Here is a 14716-nt window from a genome sequence, read left to right on the forward strand (position 1 = left end):
GCAGTGTCATAACTAGACTGTCTTACATTCGAATGAAGCGCTTTTAATATATTTTTAGCGGATTGAGAAGCGCAACGTATTGAGCAATACAGGAGGCCCATGCGATGTAGTAATCGTAAGTTATTAATCATTTTTGAGGATTCAGCTCAACGCGAACGTACTATAGTAAAGCGCACGCCCTATTTAATTAATTACTTAGATCACTAATTGCTGTGCCTGAAGCGAGAACTGGAGTGCCATGCCTCTCAGTGGTTCAGCGCCTGGAGTCAGCTACCAACTAAAAGGTAATACTATGTAGACAGTAGATCTATACCCTCTGGAATAGTGAATATCGTACTTAACATGGTAGGACTCGCTACTTGTCATGCCCGTTTCGAGGTGAAGTTTGAGGATACCACGTGTACAGTATACTAGCTACCTAGTGAGGTAGTCGAGGCAGGCTTGGCTCTAGCGTAATGCCTGGCCCACTATCCCTTGGTCGAGTAGAAAATTGATTAGTTCAAGGCTTGGTTTGCTATTTTCTTCGCCACCAAAGTATTTGGATGGGAAAAATTTGGCTAATTCATGGTCATTCACCAAATTCACCAAATTTTAACAGCGCCAAAGTTTCCCTCCATATGGTAGTATAATTTAGCTATTAAGTGTTGTGTGTTATGTCACTGCAGGGAAATACCATCCTCATCTCAATAACTGCATTGTTATTTCCCTATGTAGGTGCTTCTTATTTGTGTCACATTAGATCAACTGTTGTAACTGGATTGACAATATAAAGGTGTGCAGATTTTCTAGGTCACATAGAATCAATACAAAGGTATCAAAGTATAAAGATGCTTGAGGGATATGGAGGTAAACCAACAAAACATCAGATACATGTAATTGAGCAACAAAACTGGGTGGCAAAATGAAGTATAATATAGGAACAGTCAAAATGCATTGTAATAAAACATCTCAATATTCAAATTCTTTACTAAAATATAATTAATAATTTATGCTGGTTACTTTCACCCTGAACTCTGCTCTAGCAACTATCATTGTGCAGAACATTTGATGTTGAGATTGAGCCTTGGGGAGTTGGAACAGTATTCTACGGACAATGTATACCACAGGGGCGTCAGAGTACAGTATATTCCAGTGTATGAGACCAGAGTATTGATCACCACTTTTGCCTGGAATTAAGACCACTATTCTGTTTTCCATCAGCGCCCGCATGCATTTTTACTGCCAAACGTATTTCCCCATTATTAAAAATTTAATCATTATTTCATCTGATTAAGCAAATATTGAGGATATGCAGTTCAGCTTTCAAGATTGCTGCACTGATACAGTAACTAGCTTGTGCATTACAGCCAAGAGAATGTGAAAGACTGGTGCAATGAAGTTTACAAGTAAGAAGTTGATCCTCGAGTGGAACTGATAACGTGACGAAGGACGACTATACACTGTATGTAGCTACATCTAAAGAGGATAGCTGCCAAATTAGTTTTGTTGAGTTAGCTAAGTTAGCAAATTGCCTGTTATGCATAGAGTATCAGGCCCTGGATAGTATAAAGGTATGAAAATATGAAGGTTAGTTAGCTTATTAGAGATAATGGATAAGGGTAATAACCCGTCCACCCGCAAAGTACATTCGGAATTTTCTGATGAAAAACAGAAAATCACCAAATAGTGGCCTAAACAAACTTTCAGACTTGATGAAGCAATTAAAACTAAAAGTTGCAGTACTTACACTTTCCTGAGGGAGCATACTACCACTCTCACCTTTACTCTGGTGCCCCTGATGTATATCAGCAACATACAGTAGGTGTAGATAAAGTCATAGGCGTTACTAGGAATGGGAATTTTCCCTACCATCACAGTTCTTTCCTGACCACTGTCAAACCCAGCATCACACAAAATACTTTAGCAGCGCACAAACAATTCTTGAAGGCTTATACTATATTAAAGTACACATACTGCATTGCAGAACCATGACTAAGAACAAGTATGACCAGACTGACAATTATCACATGATCTACTTAGGGTAAATCTTTTGGAAAGTCCTTGTAACGCTTTAAGTGGACACACATGATATGCGGTTTAATTATTGAATGCTAAAATGGCATTCCATGTCTTGAGAGAGAGGTCGAATAATAAACTTTGTCATATTGCAACTGAATTTCAATGGAGTGGTGAAGCATACTTTATTATGAAACTAAAATGCCGTACACCGCTTGAAGAAGTCAAATGGATAAGAGTCTTGAGAACAGTCATGGATGTTTATGCAATGAGGAGTGAGGAAAGATGAAGTTAGTATGTAAAGTGCCACATTGCTACACACTGATTAATCACATTGAAGCGATTGGTTTTTAGACGTTTGCAGTGCAAGTTCATAAGCTGAGAACTTCTGATGGTACTAAGCAGCAGCAAATTCCAATGTTATCCAGCTCAGTATTGTCTCATGGCAGAATTGTCGACAAGGTGTACAGACCAAATAACTCTCTTGTCACTTGCCACTTATATCATCAGAAGTCCTGGAACTGCACGTGGAAGAAGTAAGCAAATGTACATATGTAATATTTGCACAGAAAAGTACTCATTCACACTGCATACTGGTCTAAATAACTGAATTTATGTACAGCTTGAAACCTATCTAATCAGGTTACTGTGTAATAAGGTCACCTGTTAGAACCAGCCAACTTGTAAATACCCAAATGTGTCATTTGTGTAAAAAGTGACATAGATTTTAGGTGTATTGTACCACCTGTCAGTTTTTACAGGTAATCTGGTCATAGTATGCAGTTCACCCACTGGCAGTTGAATGCGGTCATGGTACATGCATAACTTGGGACCAGATCAAAAAGTGTCGAGAATTTCAGGTCAGTTTATATACAGAGTATCTTGTGTGTTCTTTTCATTGTTAACTGTACATGGACTGTAGTGACATCAAGGGTGTCATGAATTTCCTGGTCAGTCTATGTACTAAGGAATATAGTAGTTAATTATCTATGAATTTCCAGGAATCAGTCGTACTGTTATGGCGGGACCAAACTAATACCCCAGTCAGTTTACATGTCATGCATTAGTGATATTTTGCAGTACCCGGATTTTAAGCATATTGTATTTAATGCCCGCTTGTTGATTTTTTCAGACCATCTGGGTACCCAATACCCCCAATCAGTTTACATGCATATGTCATGTTTATAGTGATATTTTCCCGTACCCAGGTTTTAGGCACATGTATTTAATTCCCACTTGTTGATGTTTGCAGGTTATCTGGTCATAGTGGTTTACCCACAGTTGGATGTGGTCATGTGTAACTTGGAATCATACAGGAACTCAAAGAGAGAGTGTCGTGAATTTCAGGTCAGTTTACATACAGAAAAATTGTATTATCTTTATTTAGGAGTTCCCAATTGTCAAACTGTATGTGGACTGTATAGTGACATCAAGGGTGTCATGAGTTTCCACGTACTAAGGAATATATTATCTCAGATTTTTTCTGGATTTCCAGGATCAGGCATACTGTTATGATGGGACCAAATTAATGCCCCGGTCAGTTTACATATCGTGCTTATAGTGATATTTTCCAGTACCCAGGATTCAGGCACATGTATATATTTGATTCCCGCTTTTTGCAGTCTATCTGGTCACAGCAGTTTACCTGCGGTTGGATGTGGTCATGTGTAACTTGGAAAACCATACAGGAAATCAGATGAAAGAGTGTCATGGCTTTCAGGTCAGTTGACGTATACAGAGGAATTGTATTATTGCATTTGTTTTGCACGTGTGTTCTTTTTGTAGTTCTCAATCATCAGTGTACATAGAGTGCAGTGACATCAAGGGTGTCGTGAATTTCAAGGTCAACCTACACACTAAGGAATATTGCATTATCTCGAATGTTTCCTGAATTTCTAGGTTGCATCACTATCCTGCTGTATCATCAGATGTTAATATCAGAAACAATCAATTAATGTGATGTTTATTATGTTATATGTGTATTATTTAACGTGCATGATGAAAGCCACGATGCGAGTGACTGCTTGTCCATGGGGTGACAAGGCTGTTCAGCTTGTTTGGAGACTACCAGAAATTTCATTTACACCACATTCTTTGTAGTTTCAAGTCACAATGATTATAACGATTGTAATACACTAAGTGATGCATGGCTATAAATAGAGTCAACAAATTTTATGATTGAAACGCCTTCCCTAGGAAACTTACATTCTTGAATGCTTTTCACAACTTATTTATAAGATACTAGGGTTTGTGTCTAGATCGTGTCTTTGAAAGTTATTGTCTGGGTTAGAAGTTTGATTGTAGAAAATTCAAGTAGCAGCAGACCTGAATTAGGTGCTGTCAGTGCTAGATGGACTGTACAAACATGGCTATGTTGACTGGTATAATGTGACGATAGGTGTGCACAAGGTAGAGAAATAAAGCGAAACATGTCTAATTATGCTTCTTTTTAGTTTAGAAGGGCTGACCCGTATCCGAGGGGGTTCGGTAAAACCCCTTTATTTTGAAATGGAAATTTTATTTTTACTGTAAATGATCTTTTCAAGTATAATCTGTGTTCTAGCATTCATTACACACCAGTATTGGGAGTAACGCGCTACTTATGTAACGCGTTACATAATATTATTACTTTTGTGGTAACTAAGTAATATAACGAAATATGCTATAAAAACAGGTAATATAACTCAAGTTACTTTACTAGCAAATGTAACACGTTACCTAAGTAATGTAGTTAGTTTAACGAATCTAATATTACGTAATATTATTATTACAAGTAACGAAGTTACTAATCTCATTAGTAATCCAATGAGCATCGCCTAGCCACAACGAAGTAATGAAGCCTACTGAATGAAGCTTATTCACTAGCTTCTTACTTATACCCAAGATTTGTACATTGCCCAGCAACGCCATCATGGCACGTGATAAGGTGGTAGTTTCACACATAACAGCTTAAAGCTGTGGACACAAAGTAATATAATATGTAATATCATTATAATTACTTTATTTTTTGGGTAATATGTAACTGTAACTAAACAGTTCGGTTGCAAGTAATATGTAACGAATTACTTTTACAATGTAACTAGTTACTTTTACAAAGTAACTTGCCCAACACTGTTACACGCCTTCCATGGATTCTACCAGCTGAACCACATGTGGCTTCAGGGCTGCTGCTAATTATAGTGCTTCGAGGTTATGTATCTGTGTAAATAGAAATCACTTTAATGATATGCATGAATACAGACAGTGGTTTTCTCTCTATCACTAAGGCTTCTATTATGAATCTTAAAAAGCCATCCATAGCCATACTGCACTAGAGCTACTATATTTCGATTAATTCCAATCGTAGTTTGTTAAATATTTCTAATAAGGGCAATGATGAACACCAGACTGGATGGACACTGCCACTGCTAGACTGTTAACTATAACACAAGTAAGCCTGGCTTGCTGAATTAAATTATATGAATTCTAAAATGCCAAGAGTGTGAGTCTGTCAGTTGTTTTCGTATTAACCTTTAGTATTATGGCTATCATCCATGTTTGGACAATGATGAAATGTAAGGCTTAGCTTATAGCTCAAATAATGACCCTAAGCAGTCTTAAAAATGATGGAGTGTACATGCACTGCACCATATTTTAATCTCTTTTTTGCATCAGTGTGTGATGGGCCCAGGAATTTGTGTCAATGTGTGAGAAGTTTATTTAATTAATGCATGCATTTCTGCATTTAAGCAATTTGAGGCTATTCTCAGGACATTGAATATTAAACCTTTCTTAGCATCAGCCCCTAGACCCCCTGCATCTGGGATCGCCTACTGTACTTCAATTTAGAACCCCCTTTTTGAAAATCCTGCATATGGGCAGGTCGCAAGAAAACAACAACAATGACAACTAAATATTTTTTATTATGCAAATCAACACAAATCTATTGAGAGATGTTGCATAATCCAGAGCTAATATTATAAAACCGTCCCTACACTTAAATAACTAACAGTAGTGGCTGCATGTCTTTTAATTGTGGGAGTGCACTTCATAGTTTCTTGGCCACGTGCCTCACTACTGTGAGTCTTGATACATAACTAAGATATCACACAGCTTTTTGAATATATAAGACACTGGTCAATTCACCACATGCTCATAAAATTGGTAGTAACCATTCCCACTATAGAGCCATAGTTGGCCAAACTTTATTGATGACTTGGTACCTGAAAACTGCTTCAGTAAAAGAAGATTAACATATAATCGCTGTATGGCGGAATCTATTATATAAGCACTCTGTAACTTCTGTTGATTGTTTCAGTATCCCTTACACTATGGCTTTGTGATTACTGTTGTGTAGACAACAAGTACATAATCAAATTCCTTGTCCAGTAGCACGCAATTTGATATAATTATAGGATTATATTGTATAGTTTATAAGATATTGCAGTTTAGAAGTGATAGGTTGGAGCCTCTACAAATTTGGCAGTACTAGAGTTACTTAAACAGTGATACAAAATAAGGAGTGATATATTAAGAGATTTGGAGTCTGCAGATGTGCATCATTATTGTGCATGCACTTATTAAAGACACATGACACTGTTCTTTGCGTCTGCCACAGTTTATTGATTACTATATTTGTCTGTCCAATGTCAAGAAATTATGCACTAAAATCATTGTGTATAGCTGCAGTGGATCTGCAGCTATAATATGTCAACATTTTTTTGCCTCTTTGTAGGTCCTAGTGAGCTACAGTAATTTTCCATCCCTTTTGTGGATGTGACAGTACAGTATATATCATCCCATTACAATATACGTATATATCCATAACAATTCCCCAATTTATTTGGCTATTTGGCACTAGCATTTAGGAACAGCTAGGTCACCCCAAGCTGTTAGGATTGGTAGGCAAAAGCTGAGGATGAGGTCCAAGCACTGGTATCATCAGTACTACAAATATAGTCAGTACGCATTCACCTGAACCCCTACCAAATATAGTAATATCAAAAAGGTGAAAATGTGTTCACTCCCAATGGTTTTGTACTGCAACAAGCATGTCTTCATGTTGTAAACATGTTTGCGCGTCTGACTCATCCATACTAAATGTATGGGATATTTTTAAAGCCCCGTAACTCACTTGTTCTTGCCTGTATCAAAGTACTTTTTTGATTAACAGTTCCAGAGTTTAAAGGGCGTCACAGCACTACTAAATGTTTGGGCAGCTGGCCCATGTAACAAGAGTTATTAACAAGAAACGAGGGCTCAGGTGAACGTGAACAGACTATAGTCTTTACAATGAACACGTGAAGTAAACCATACAAAATATGTATTTCACATCTGAGTATGATCTCACTTTATCAGCAGCATTGACATCTGCTTCTGACTTGATCAAAATCTCCACTACTTGAGTGTGACCATATTCTGCAGCAAAATGTAGAGGCTTCCTTCCATCCTAACAATGTACACAATAGAAGTACAATTTTGCACTTGGAAAATTTCTTACTTTAGCAGTAACATTGACATTTACTTTTGACCTGATTAACATTCCTACCACTTGAGCATGTCCATTTTGTGCAGCAAAATGTAGAGGAGTCCTTCCATCCTATACAGTGTATACACACATGTTATCTTAACTTTTTTCTTACCAGTTTGGCACTGCAGGGCTCAATACAAAAGGTTTCACCAAATTTAACAGTGATTAGTTAATTAGTGCAATCAATGCTTATCAGTGTTTGGGGTAACACGTTACTTAATGCGTTACTTATGCGCTACATAATATTATTACCTTTTGTAGTAACTAAGTAATATACCGAAATAGGCTATGAAAACTAGTATTATAACTCAAATTACTTTACTTACAAATGTACCTGTTACCTATTTAGTAAGTAATGAAGCTACTGTAACGACTCAAAATATAATATTAAGTAATTTTATTACTACAAGTAATGAAGTTACTAATCTCGTTATTAATCCACTGAGTAATTCCCAGCCACAACAAAGTAACAAAGCCCACCTCGAATTAATGAATGAAGTTTTACTGACCAGTTTCTTTCTCTTGAATGCAAGATTTACACATTGTCCAACAATGCGATCATGTCACATGATACGGTGGTAGTTGCACATGTGACAGCTTAGGGCTGTGCACACAAAGTAATATAATATGTAATGTTATTATAGTTACTTTATTTTATAGGTAATATGTAACTGTAACTAAATGATTTTTGCTGCAATTAATAAGTACTGTAATGAGTTACTTTAAAAAGTAACTGCCCCAACACTGATGCTTATATAACAGTGTTACATACTTGCTTATGAATTCTACTAGCAGTTGTTATTTGAGTATAATATTATATGCATATGTATATATAATATATTATAGCAATTATATTTATGAAGTATACAAATATCAGTAAAATCTCAACAAAAGTACATAATTACTGTTTGTCTTGACCCAATTTCTAGTGTAGTAAAATACTGTATAGTCAGAAACTTAGGTCCTACTATAATTGTACATTGTACAATGCACCAAGATATTTTAAACAGTCCAAGGTGCAGTGTAAATTTCACGTTAAAACTGAGTTTTTTATGTGAAGAATGACACAGATTATCTTTTGTACATGTGCTCTCAAAGTGGTTTGAATAAACTTTTATATACACTCCATTTCCTTGTCAATTCCTTCTGATCTCAGGAGCTCCCGGACACATGATAGCTATCATATATATACACAGTCTCTACTAATGACACAATTAGATGTGCTCATGCTAAACTGCTCTAAACATGTACGCACCATAGCTCTACTATTTGGTTATTTTAGAGACCTGAAAACCCAATGTTGTGAAACCCTAGCTTCACTCGGGTGCTACTACAGACCCAATTGTTACTAAATTATGTAGAACCCAATGTCTCAAACTCTAAGATCTATTATATTACAGCCCACGTGATTATTAATAAACCAACAATCAGTCCAGCATAGCTAAAGTAAGGATCAGATTTGTTGTACTTCATCCTTCAGGTGACGATCCCCCAGTTTAAGCACTGTTTATCGTATTGATCTCTAAAATTCCTATTTTTTCACATTTGTTCGTTAACAATACGGCCTAATTACATTTACGTTGTAGATTTTCAGTATAAGTTGGTGGAATATATGCCAGTTAAGGCTTCCAATTATTCTTTCTATTAGTATTATTCCACCCAATTCTTTTACCACCTATTATTCCCAAGATGTACAGGTAATCTACAGGCCCCTACTGTATTGATATTATTCTTTTGTTTCCATCTAGTTTTATCTTTGCTTTTAGTATAATGTATTACCATAATTTGCTTTATTTGCATGCAAAAATTTTCATGATAAAAATTTTCGCCTTAAAATATTTTTGTATGATTTACATAAATGACTGTTCTATTAGAGTATCTAGTTCTTTTGCAATAATTTTTGCACAATATTTAAAAAAATATATTTTTGCATGTAAAAATTATTTTATAATCAAAACTTAGCAAATTGTAGTATACAAGTACACAGAAAATTTTGGAATTTTCCACTAGAATAGAGACCATAACACATCAATAAAAAGTGCTGAAACAAACTGGAGTACTGCACAATATTAAATCACAGTAAAACAATAAAAAGTGTTATATCCCTACCATGCATTTCCATTATGGTATCTTGAGCACAGTAGGGATATAATACTTCTGATTGTTTTACTGTGAATTAATATCATGCACTACTCCAGCTTGTTTCAGTACTTTTTATCGATGTGTTATGGTACCTACTCTAGTTGAAAATTCCAAATTTTTCCATGTACTGGTTTGTTAACTTTTTTTTGCAAACAATAATTATGACTGGTGAACCCACGCATACCGTATGTGATATGGCACTGCATGCCCCAATCATCATCTGAAAAGTGAAGTATCCATTACTCTTCGTTGTCAGCTATGCTCAACCCGTTATGCAGCATTTCGAATCAAGAACTGTTCGAAAAGCACTTCTGCAATCCACGCATACCAAAAGAAAGAAATGGTGCCGCGCGCCCCGGTTATATCAATTATCGTCTGAAAAGTGAAGTATCCATTACACTTCGTTGTCAGCTATGTTCAACCCGCTATACAGCAGTATGAATCAAGAACTGTTTGAAAAGCACCTCAGATATCAAAATAGAGCTACTGTGACAAATACGGACGATTTCCATTACGAAGGGAAGCCATCACATGCTATCGCCAAATCAACACTTTTCGCTGTCAGCAAAGATGAATGGGACACAAAGGAGGGCACTGGTAAGTCCATGAAGGATGCATTGTACGTACTGTGGTATACCAAAAGGCACCTGCCGGGCCAAAGCGACATCAAACAGTGAAAAATCAAGCCCATAGCCTTAGCCGTTATCAAGTTACGCTTGTCTGAAGGCATCAGTCAGTCAGTCAGTTACTTACTCAGTCAGTAGAAAATTCCATTAAATAAATTATTTTTAAAATTCCGTAGCAACTTGTTGAAAGCATTTCGGGTTGATCTGAAAGCTTGTTTGGGCTTAGTTTCATCTAACCAATACTGCCTGATCGTCGTTTGGGGAAATCGAGGCTGTTTTTTGGGTGATATTATTTTGTGGGCCATGCCTACTCCTTTGTGGTCCCTACTATACACTATCATCGTAGTGTATGATACATGAGCAAAAAAGTTTAATTTTAAAGGTGAGAAGTATATATTGTTCACTGGACTGTAGAGAGTATTTCTGATATACTAGTTAAAGCACTGCAGCAAGTGTAATACGGAAAATAAATTATAGTGTGGTCGTGAGACAAATATAGCATGAGGTGAAGCCAAGTACTATATTTGGCTCGAGACTACACCCGAGTGCTATATTTTCCATAGTGCATGAGCGTACACGGTGCTGTAACCAGTTTAATGTATGAATCCGGAGTTGCAATCAAGAATAAAGGTAGCCATTAATACAGTTTATCATAACTCAGAATGCCACGATGGCAGTGAGAAAACTGATGTCTACTCATGATTAGCAGAAGGTTAATTTGTAGCCATTAACGTTGATGGCAGTGAGAAAACTAGTGCCTACTCATGATTAGCAGAAGGTTAATTTGTAGCTATTAACATTGAGTTGTCACACAATTTGTGATCCATCAGATCCAGAATTCACTTAGTAGTGGGACAGGAGGATGAGGAGAATGACTGAGGAAGGCTAGCTATGATGTATGTGAGTAACAGACAGTTTGTACAGTTCTCTAATCGTTGCTTGCGAGTGTGGCCATCAATGTGACAAAGTTGAAGGCATCAATACGGAGCAGCCACTGAATCTAACCAAGAAGTTGCTGGAGTTACAATGATGGACAGGTTAGTGACCAATTTATGACTAAATGGTATAATTATTGTAGTGGAATTACAAACATTTGTGCGCGTAGCCATTAATTTGCTATCATAGAAGTGTGTTGTTGGAGATTTTTTGGTGGGGGTACTTGTAGTCATTCCAGTGTCTCCATGTGTAGTGTTTATGGTTGTGTCATGTTCACACAAAGTGTGCTTTATTGCCATACAAAGGAAAATAAACAGATGTTGATGGAAAGTATAGCACACTTCAGCACAGCATGGAACATAAAGCACACTTTTCCCTTTGAACTTAGATGGTATCATAAACTAAATATTGTACTGTGTGTTGTTTAGGCCTGTGTCAAATAAGCCAGCATAATAAAAAGCATAATAGGCTAGAGTGTTATGCCAGCATAATGCTAACATATTAGGTGGATATTTCAAACTGTGGAGCTTAATTCCTTGAAAATAGATCGATATTCCCTAATAGAGCAGCCAGTGGAAAATGCAAACTGTAATAGAGCACTTTATGTATTGTACATTAGCTCCATAGATCAATACTCTCTAATAGATCAGTCACTTTGTAGTGAAATACTCTAATAGACCATTCACTGATTGAAATGTTCCAAGAATATTGTAAGAAATGTTGCTCATAATGCAAGCATAATGGAAACACTGAAAGAGCATAATAAGTGAAAATTTTGAGAAATTCCTTAAAGCATTTTGGGCAAAATTTTGAGCATCTATTTTGAGCCTAGTGTTGCTTCATTATTTATTTAAAATGAAATTTAATGTAAAGTAAGAGGCATTAGCTAAATACTAGTTAAAGCACCACCATGTGTACAATATGGAAATAAAAGCATGACGGCATGGGCAAGAGACTAATAAAGCACGAGGCGAAGCCAAGTGCTATATTAGGCTTGAGACCATGCTCTAGTGCTTTTATTTTCATATTGTACAAGCATAGTGGTGCTTTAACTGGTTAAAGCATTGTCTTGTCAGCGTTCATTAATTTTGTGAATTCAAACCGCATTGGTTTTCAGTCATCAGACAATTGATAAGTGTCTATGTAGTACAGGTGTGATAATAAAACAAATAAATAGTATCTTTTTGGCTACTTTTGGCAATTAGAAATGTTATGCACGTGATCTTGTTTTTCGTAAATATTTTCCAAATCAATGCATATTTTCCAAATCAATGCATAACTGTACTTTATTGTGACACAAATGGAAAATATTGCACACTTGAATGTGTTACGGAAAATAAAGTACACCTTTTGCTTTGATATCGCCCACGCAAAGTACTTCAAGTATTAATATTGTATGGAATGTCTAGCATAGAATGTGCTACGTATATAGAAAATTGAGAGATACAACATATTTTTGTCAATCATTGTGTAAGTCTGTATATGCTATCAAACATAAACAAAAAAAAACTTTAAAAGATAAAACATACACAACCAATATAAGCAAACAAAGTTCATTCCATCTTTCATTTCTTAATCTAAATTCATGATCATATGCTAAATAATTATGTAACTTACATGGATACTTGTAGTATTCACAATGTTCATCTCAGCTTTAACACTCTCAGCTGCATCAGTTTCATAATTACCATGAGCATATGAAGCACGATCGCGAGAAAAATATTTCTTAGTTGGATGTTCTCTATGTTTTCCCTCTGCCCAGTCATGCAAGAACCCATGTGAACATTCCTTGCCTTCACTCTAAGTTGCATACATATGGATACATCATAACTTTACATACTAACTGTGCATAGGTTAAGCATGGCTATATACATAAAATTTAATTTTAGTGATCATGACTCTGATAAACTAGCAGAATATAACCAAATCTCTCACACTTAGCATGCTTACTGCAGTCATGCTTTGTGAGTGTGTGTATAATGATTTCAATAGTGGATAATGATCATAACTGACTACGATGAGGCATTACCGAGGATTCGAATGACATCAAAAGGTTTGGGATTATATTCTGTGAGTACTGAGGTGAGCAATCAAGCACAAACACAAGTTGATGATGATGTTTTAAGTGCAGTGAAGTACAGCCATCAATCAACTATAGTTGTGAACACACTTACAATACTATACTGGCTAACCTGTTAAGCACTGCACTACATGGCATTGAGCCAGGTAAATATTTTGTCATCCTTCTTTTCTCACGCTAGCTAAAGAACTTCCTCTTTATACAATTAGGTATAACTATTTTAAAAGTTGTTGCTTGCAGTTTTTTGGTCTTATAATGGGTTGAATATGGTTTAGTCAAGTCCAAACAGCAGCTTTACAAATAGATATGGCCTAATGTTTATTAATAGAAAACTGAATTTCACAATCAATCTCATGAAGTGCAAGTATATTATAGAATTGTGAGATAGCATAGTATACATCATCAAAGAAATCTGATGATTTCTAGGAATGAGTTAATGAGATTATGTATACATACACACAAGTGTGCTATAACTATTTCCTATCTGCCCTGCTTGCCCACTTTTTGCCTGCCTGCTTGTTTGCCTGCCCTGCCCTGCCTGATGTCTTCTGGCTTGCGTAACTTGATAATGGATAAGGTTACTTGATTTTTCACTGTTATTTTTTACTGTTCGACGTCACTTCAGCCTGGCATGCTCTTTGGCATACCGCAGTACGTTCAATGCATGCATCATTGACTTATTTTTGTCTTCCTTTGTATACCATTTCAGTGCATTTTTTTGCTGACAGCCCAAGGTGTCAATTTGGATGGCTTCCCTATAGTAAACAGGAATCGTCCATATTTCTGTGGTGACTAAATTGCAAAGATGCTTCTCCTACTATTCTTTATTTGTAATGCTGTGTAACGGGCTGAACATTGCTGAAAGAAAAGCGTAATAGCCACTTCACTTTTGAGTCAATACTGAATTGACAGTTGGGTGCACGAACCATCCGTATTTCCGTGGTAATTGGAATGATTGCAGAGGTGCAGTTCTCCTACTGTTCTTCATTTGTAGCATTGCATAACAGGCTGAAACAGCTGAAAGTGAAGCATAATGGCCGGGTCATTAATTGATAGTTGGGGTGCAATCAGGCAAATCAGGCATATTAAAAAGGCAAATCATTAATCAGGCGAATCAGGCAAATCAGGCAAATCATTAATCAGGCAAATCAGGCAAATCAGGCATATTAATTAAATCAGGCATACTAGTGGACTGAAGTAGGGATTGAATATCCACTAGCTAGGTATATCTGCTGGTATAGGTGACCTCCCTTGTTTCCTACTTTTTTCTATGATCCTAATCAAACTTAAAATTCCTAATTTCTATATATTTGTTTATTTACATATTTTATAACATTATTATGACTAGTGAACCTGCATTAAAAGAAAAAAATGGATCTGCAGGTGTAGGTGACCACTTTCTCTACTTTTATTCAATGATCCCTAATC

At 36.2% G+C, this 14716-nt stretch overlaps 1 protein-coding gene and 1 long non-coding RNA gene across 4 annotated transcripts in view; one reads left to right on the forward strand and one right to left on the reverse strand.

The window, feature by feature from the left end:
* Nucleotides 1-14716, reverse strand: part of LOC136253361 (mucolipin-3-like) — an 88195-nt gene that overhangs the window by 22339 nt on the left and 51140 nt on the right. The window contains exons 10-12 of the mRNA XM_066046015.1: nt 12826-13008; nt 7475-7573; nt 7325-7423 (exon numbers count right to left, since the gene is read on the reverse strand). Of these exons, the coding sequence (XP_065902087.1) occupies nt 7325-7423; nt 7475-7573; nt 12826-13008 (381 nt within the window). The remainder of the gene's footprint in view (nt 1-7324; nt 7424-7474; nt 7574-12825; nt 13009-14716) is intronic.
* Nucleotides 1289-3990, forward strand: LOC136253373 (uncharacterized). Of its 3 annotated transcripts, none has more exons than XR_010700103.1 (6): nt 1289-2531; nt 2748-2855; nt 3248-3531; nt 3618-3715; nt 3781-3838; nt 3895-3990. It is a non-coding gene; the product is annotated as an uncharacterized lncRNA (long non-coding RNA). The 3 variants fall into 3 exon arrangements; XR_010700104.1 differs by having other exon boundaries at nt 3248-3342; nt 3472-3531; nt 3781-3966; XR_010700102.1 differs by having other exon boundaries at nt 3781-3966.

The sequence above is a fragment of the Dysidea avara genome, chromosome 4 (genome assembly GCF_963678975.1).
Source record: "Dysidea avara chromosome 4, odDysAvar1.4, whole genome shotgun sequence".
In the NCBI taxonomy this organism is placed as follows: domain Eukaryota; kingdom Metazoa; phylum Porifera; class Demospongiae; order Dictyoceratida; family Dysideidae; genus Dysidea; species Dysidea avara.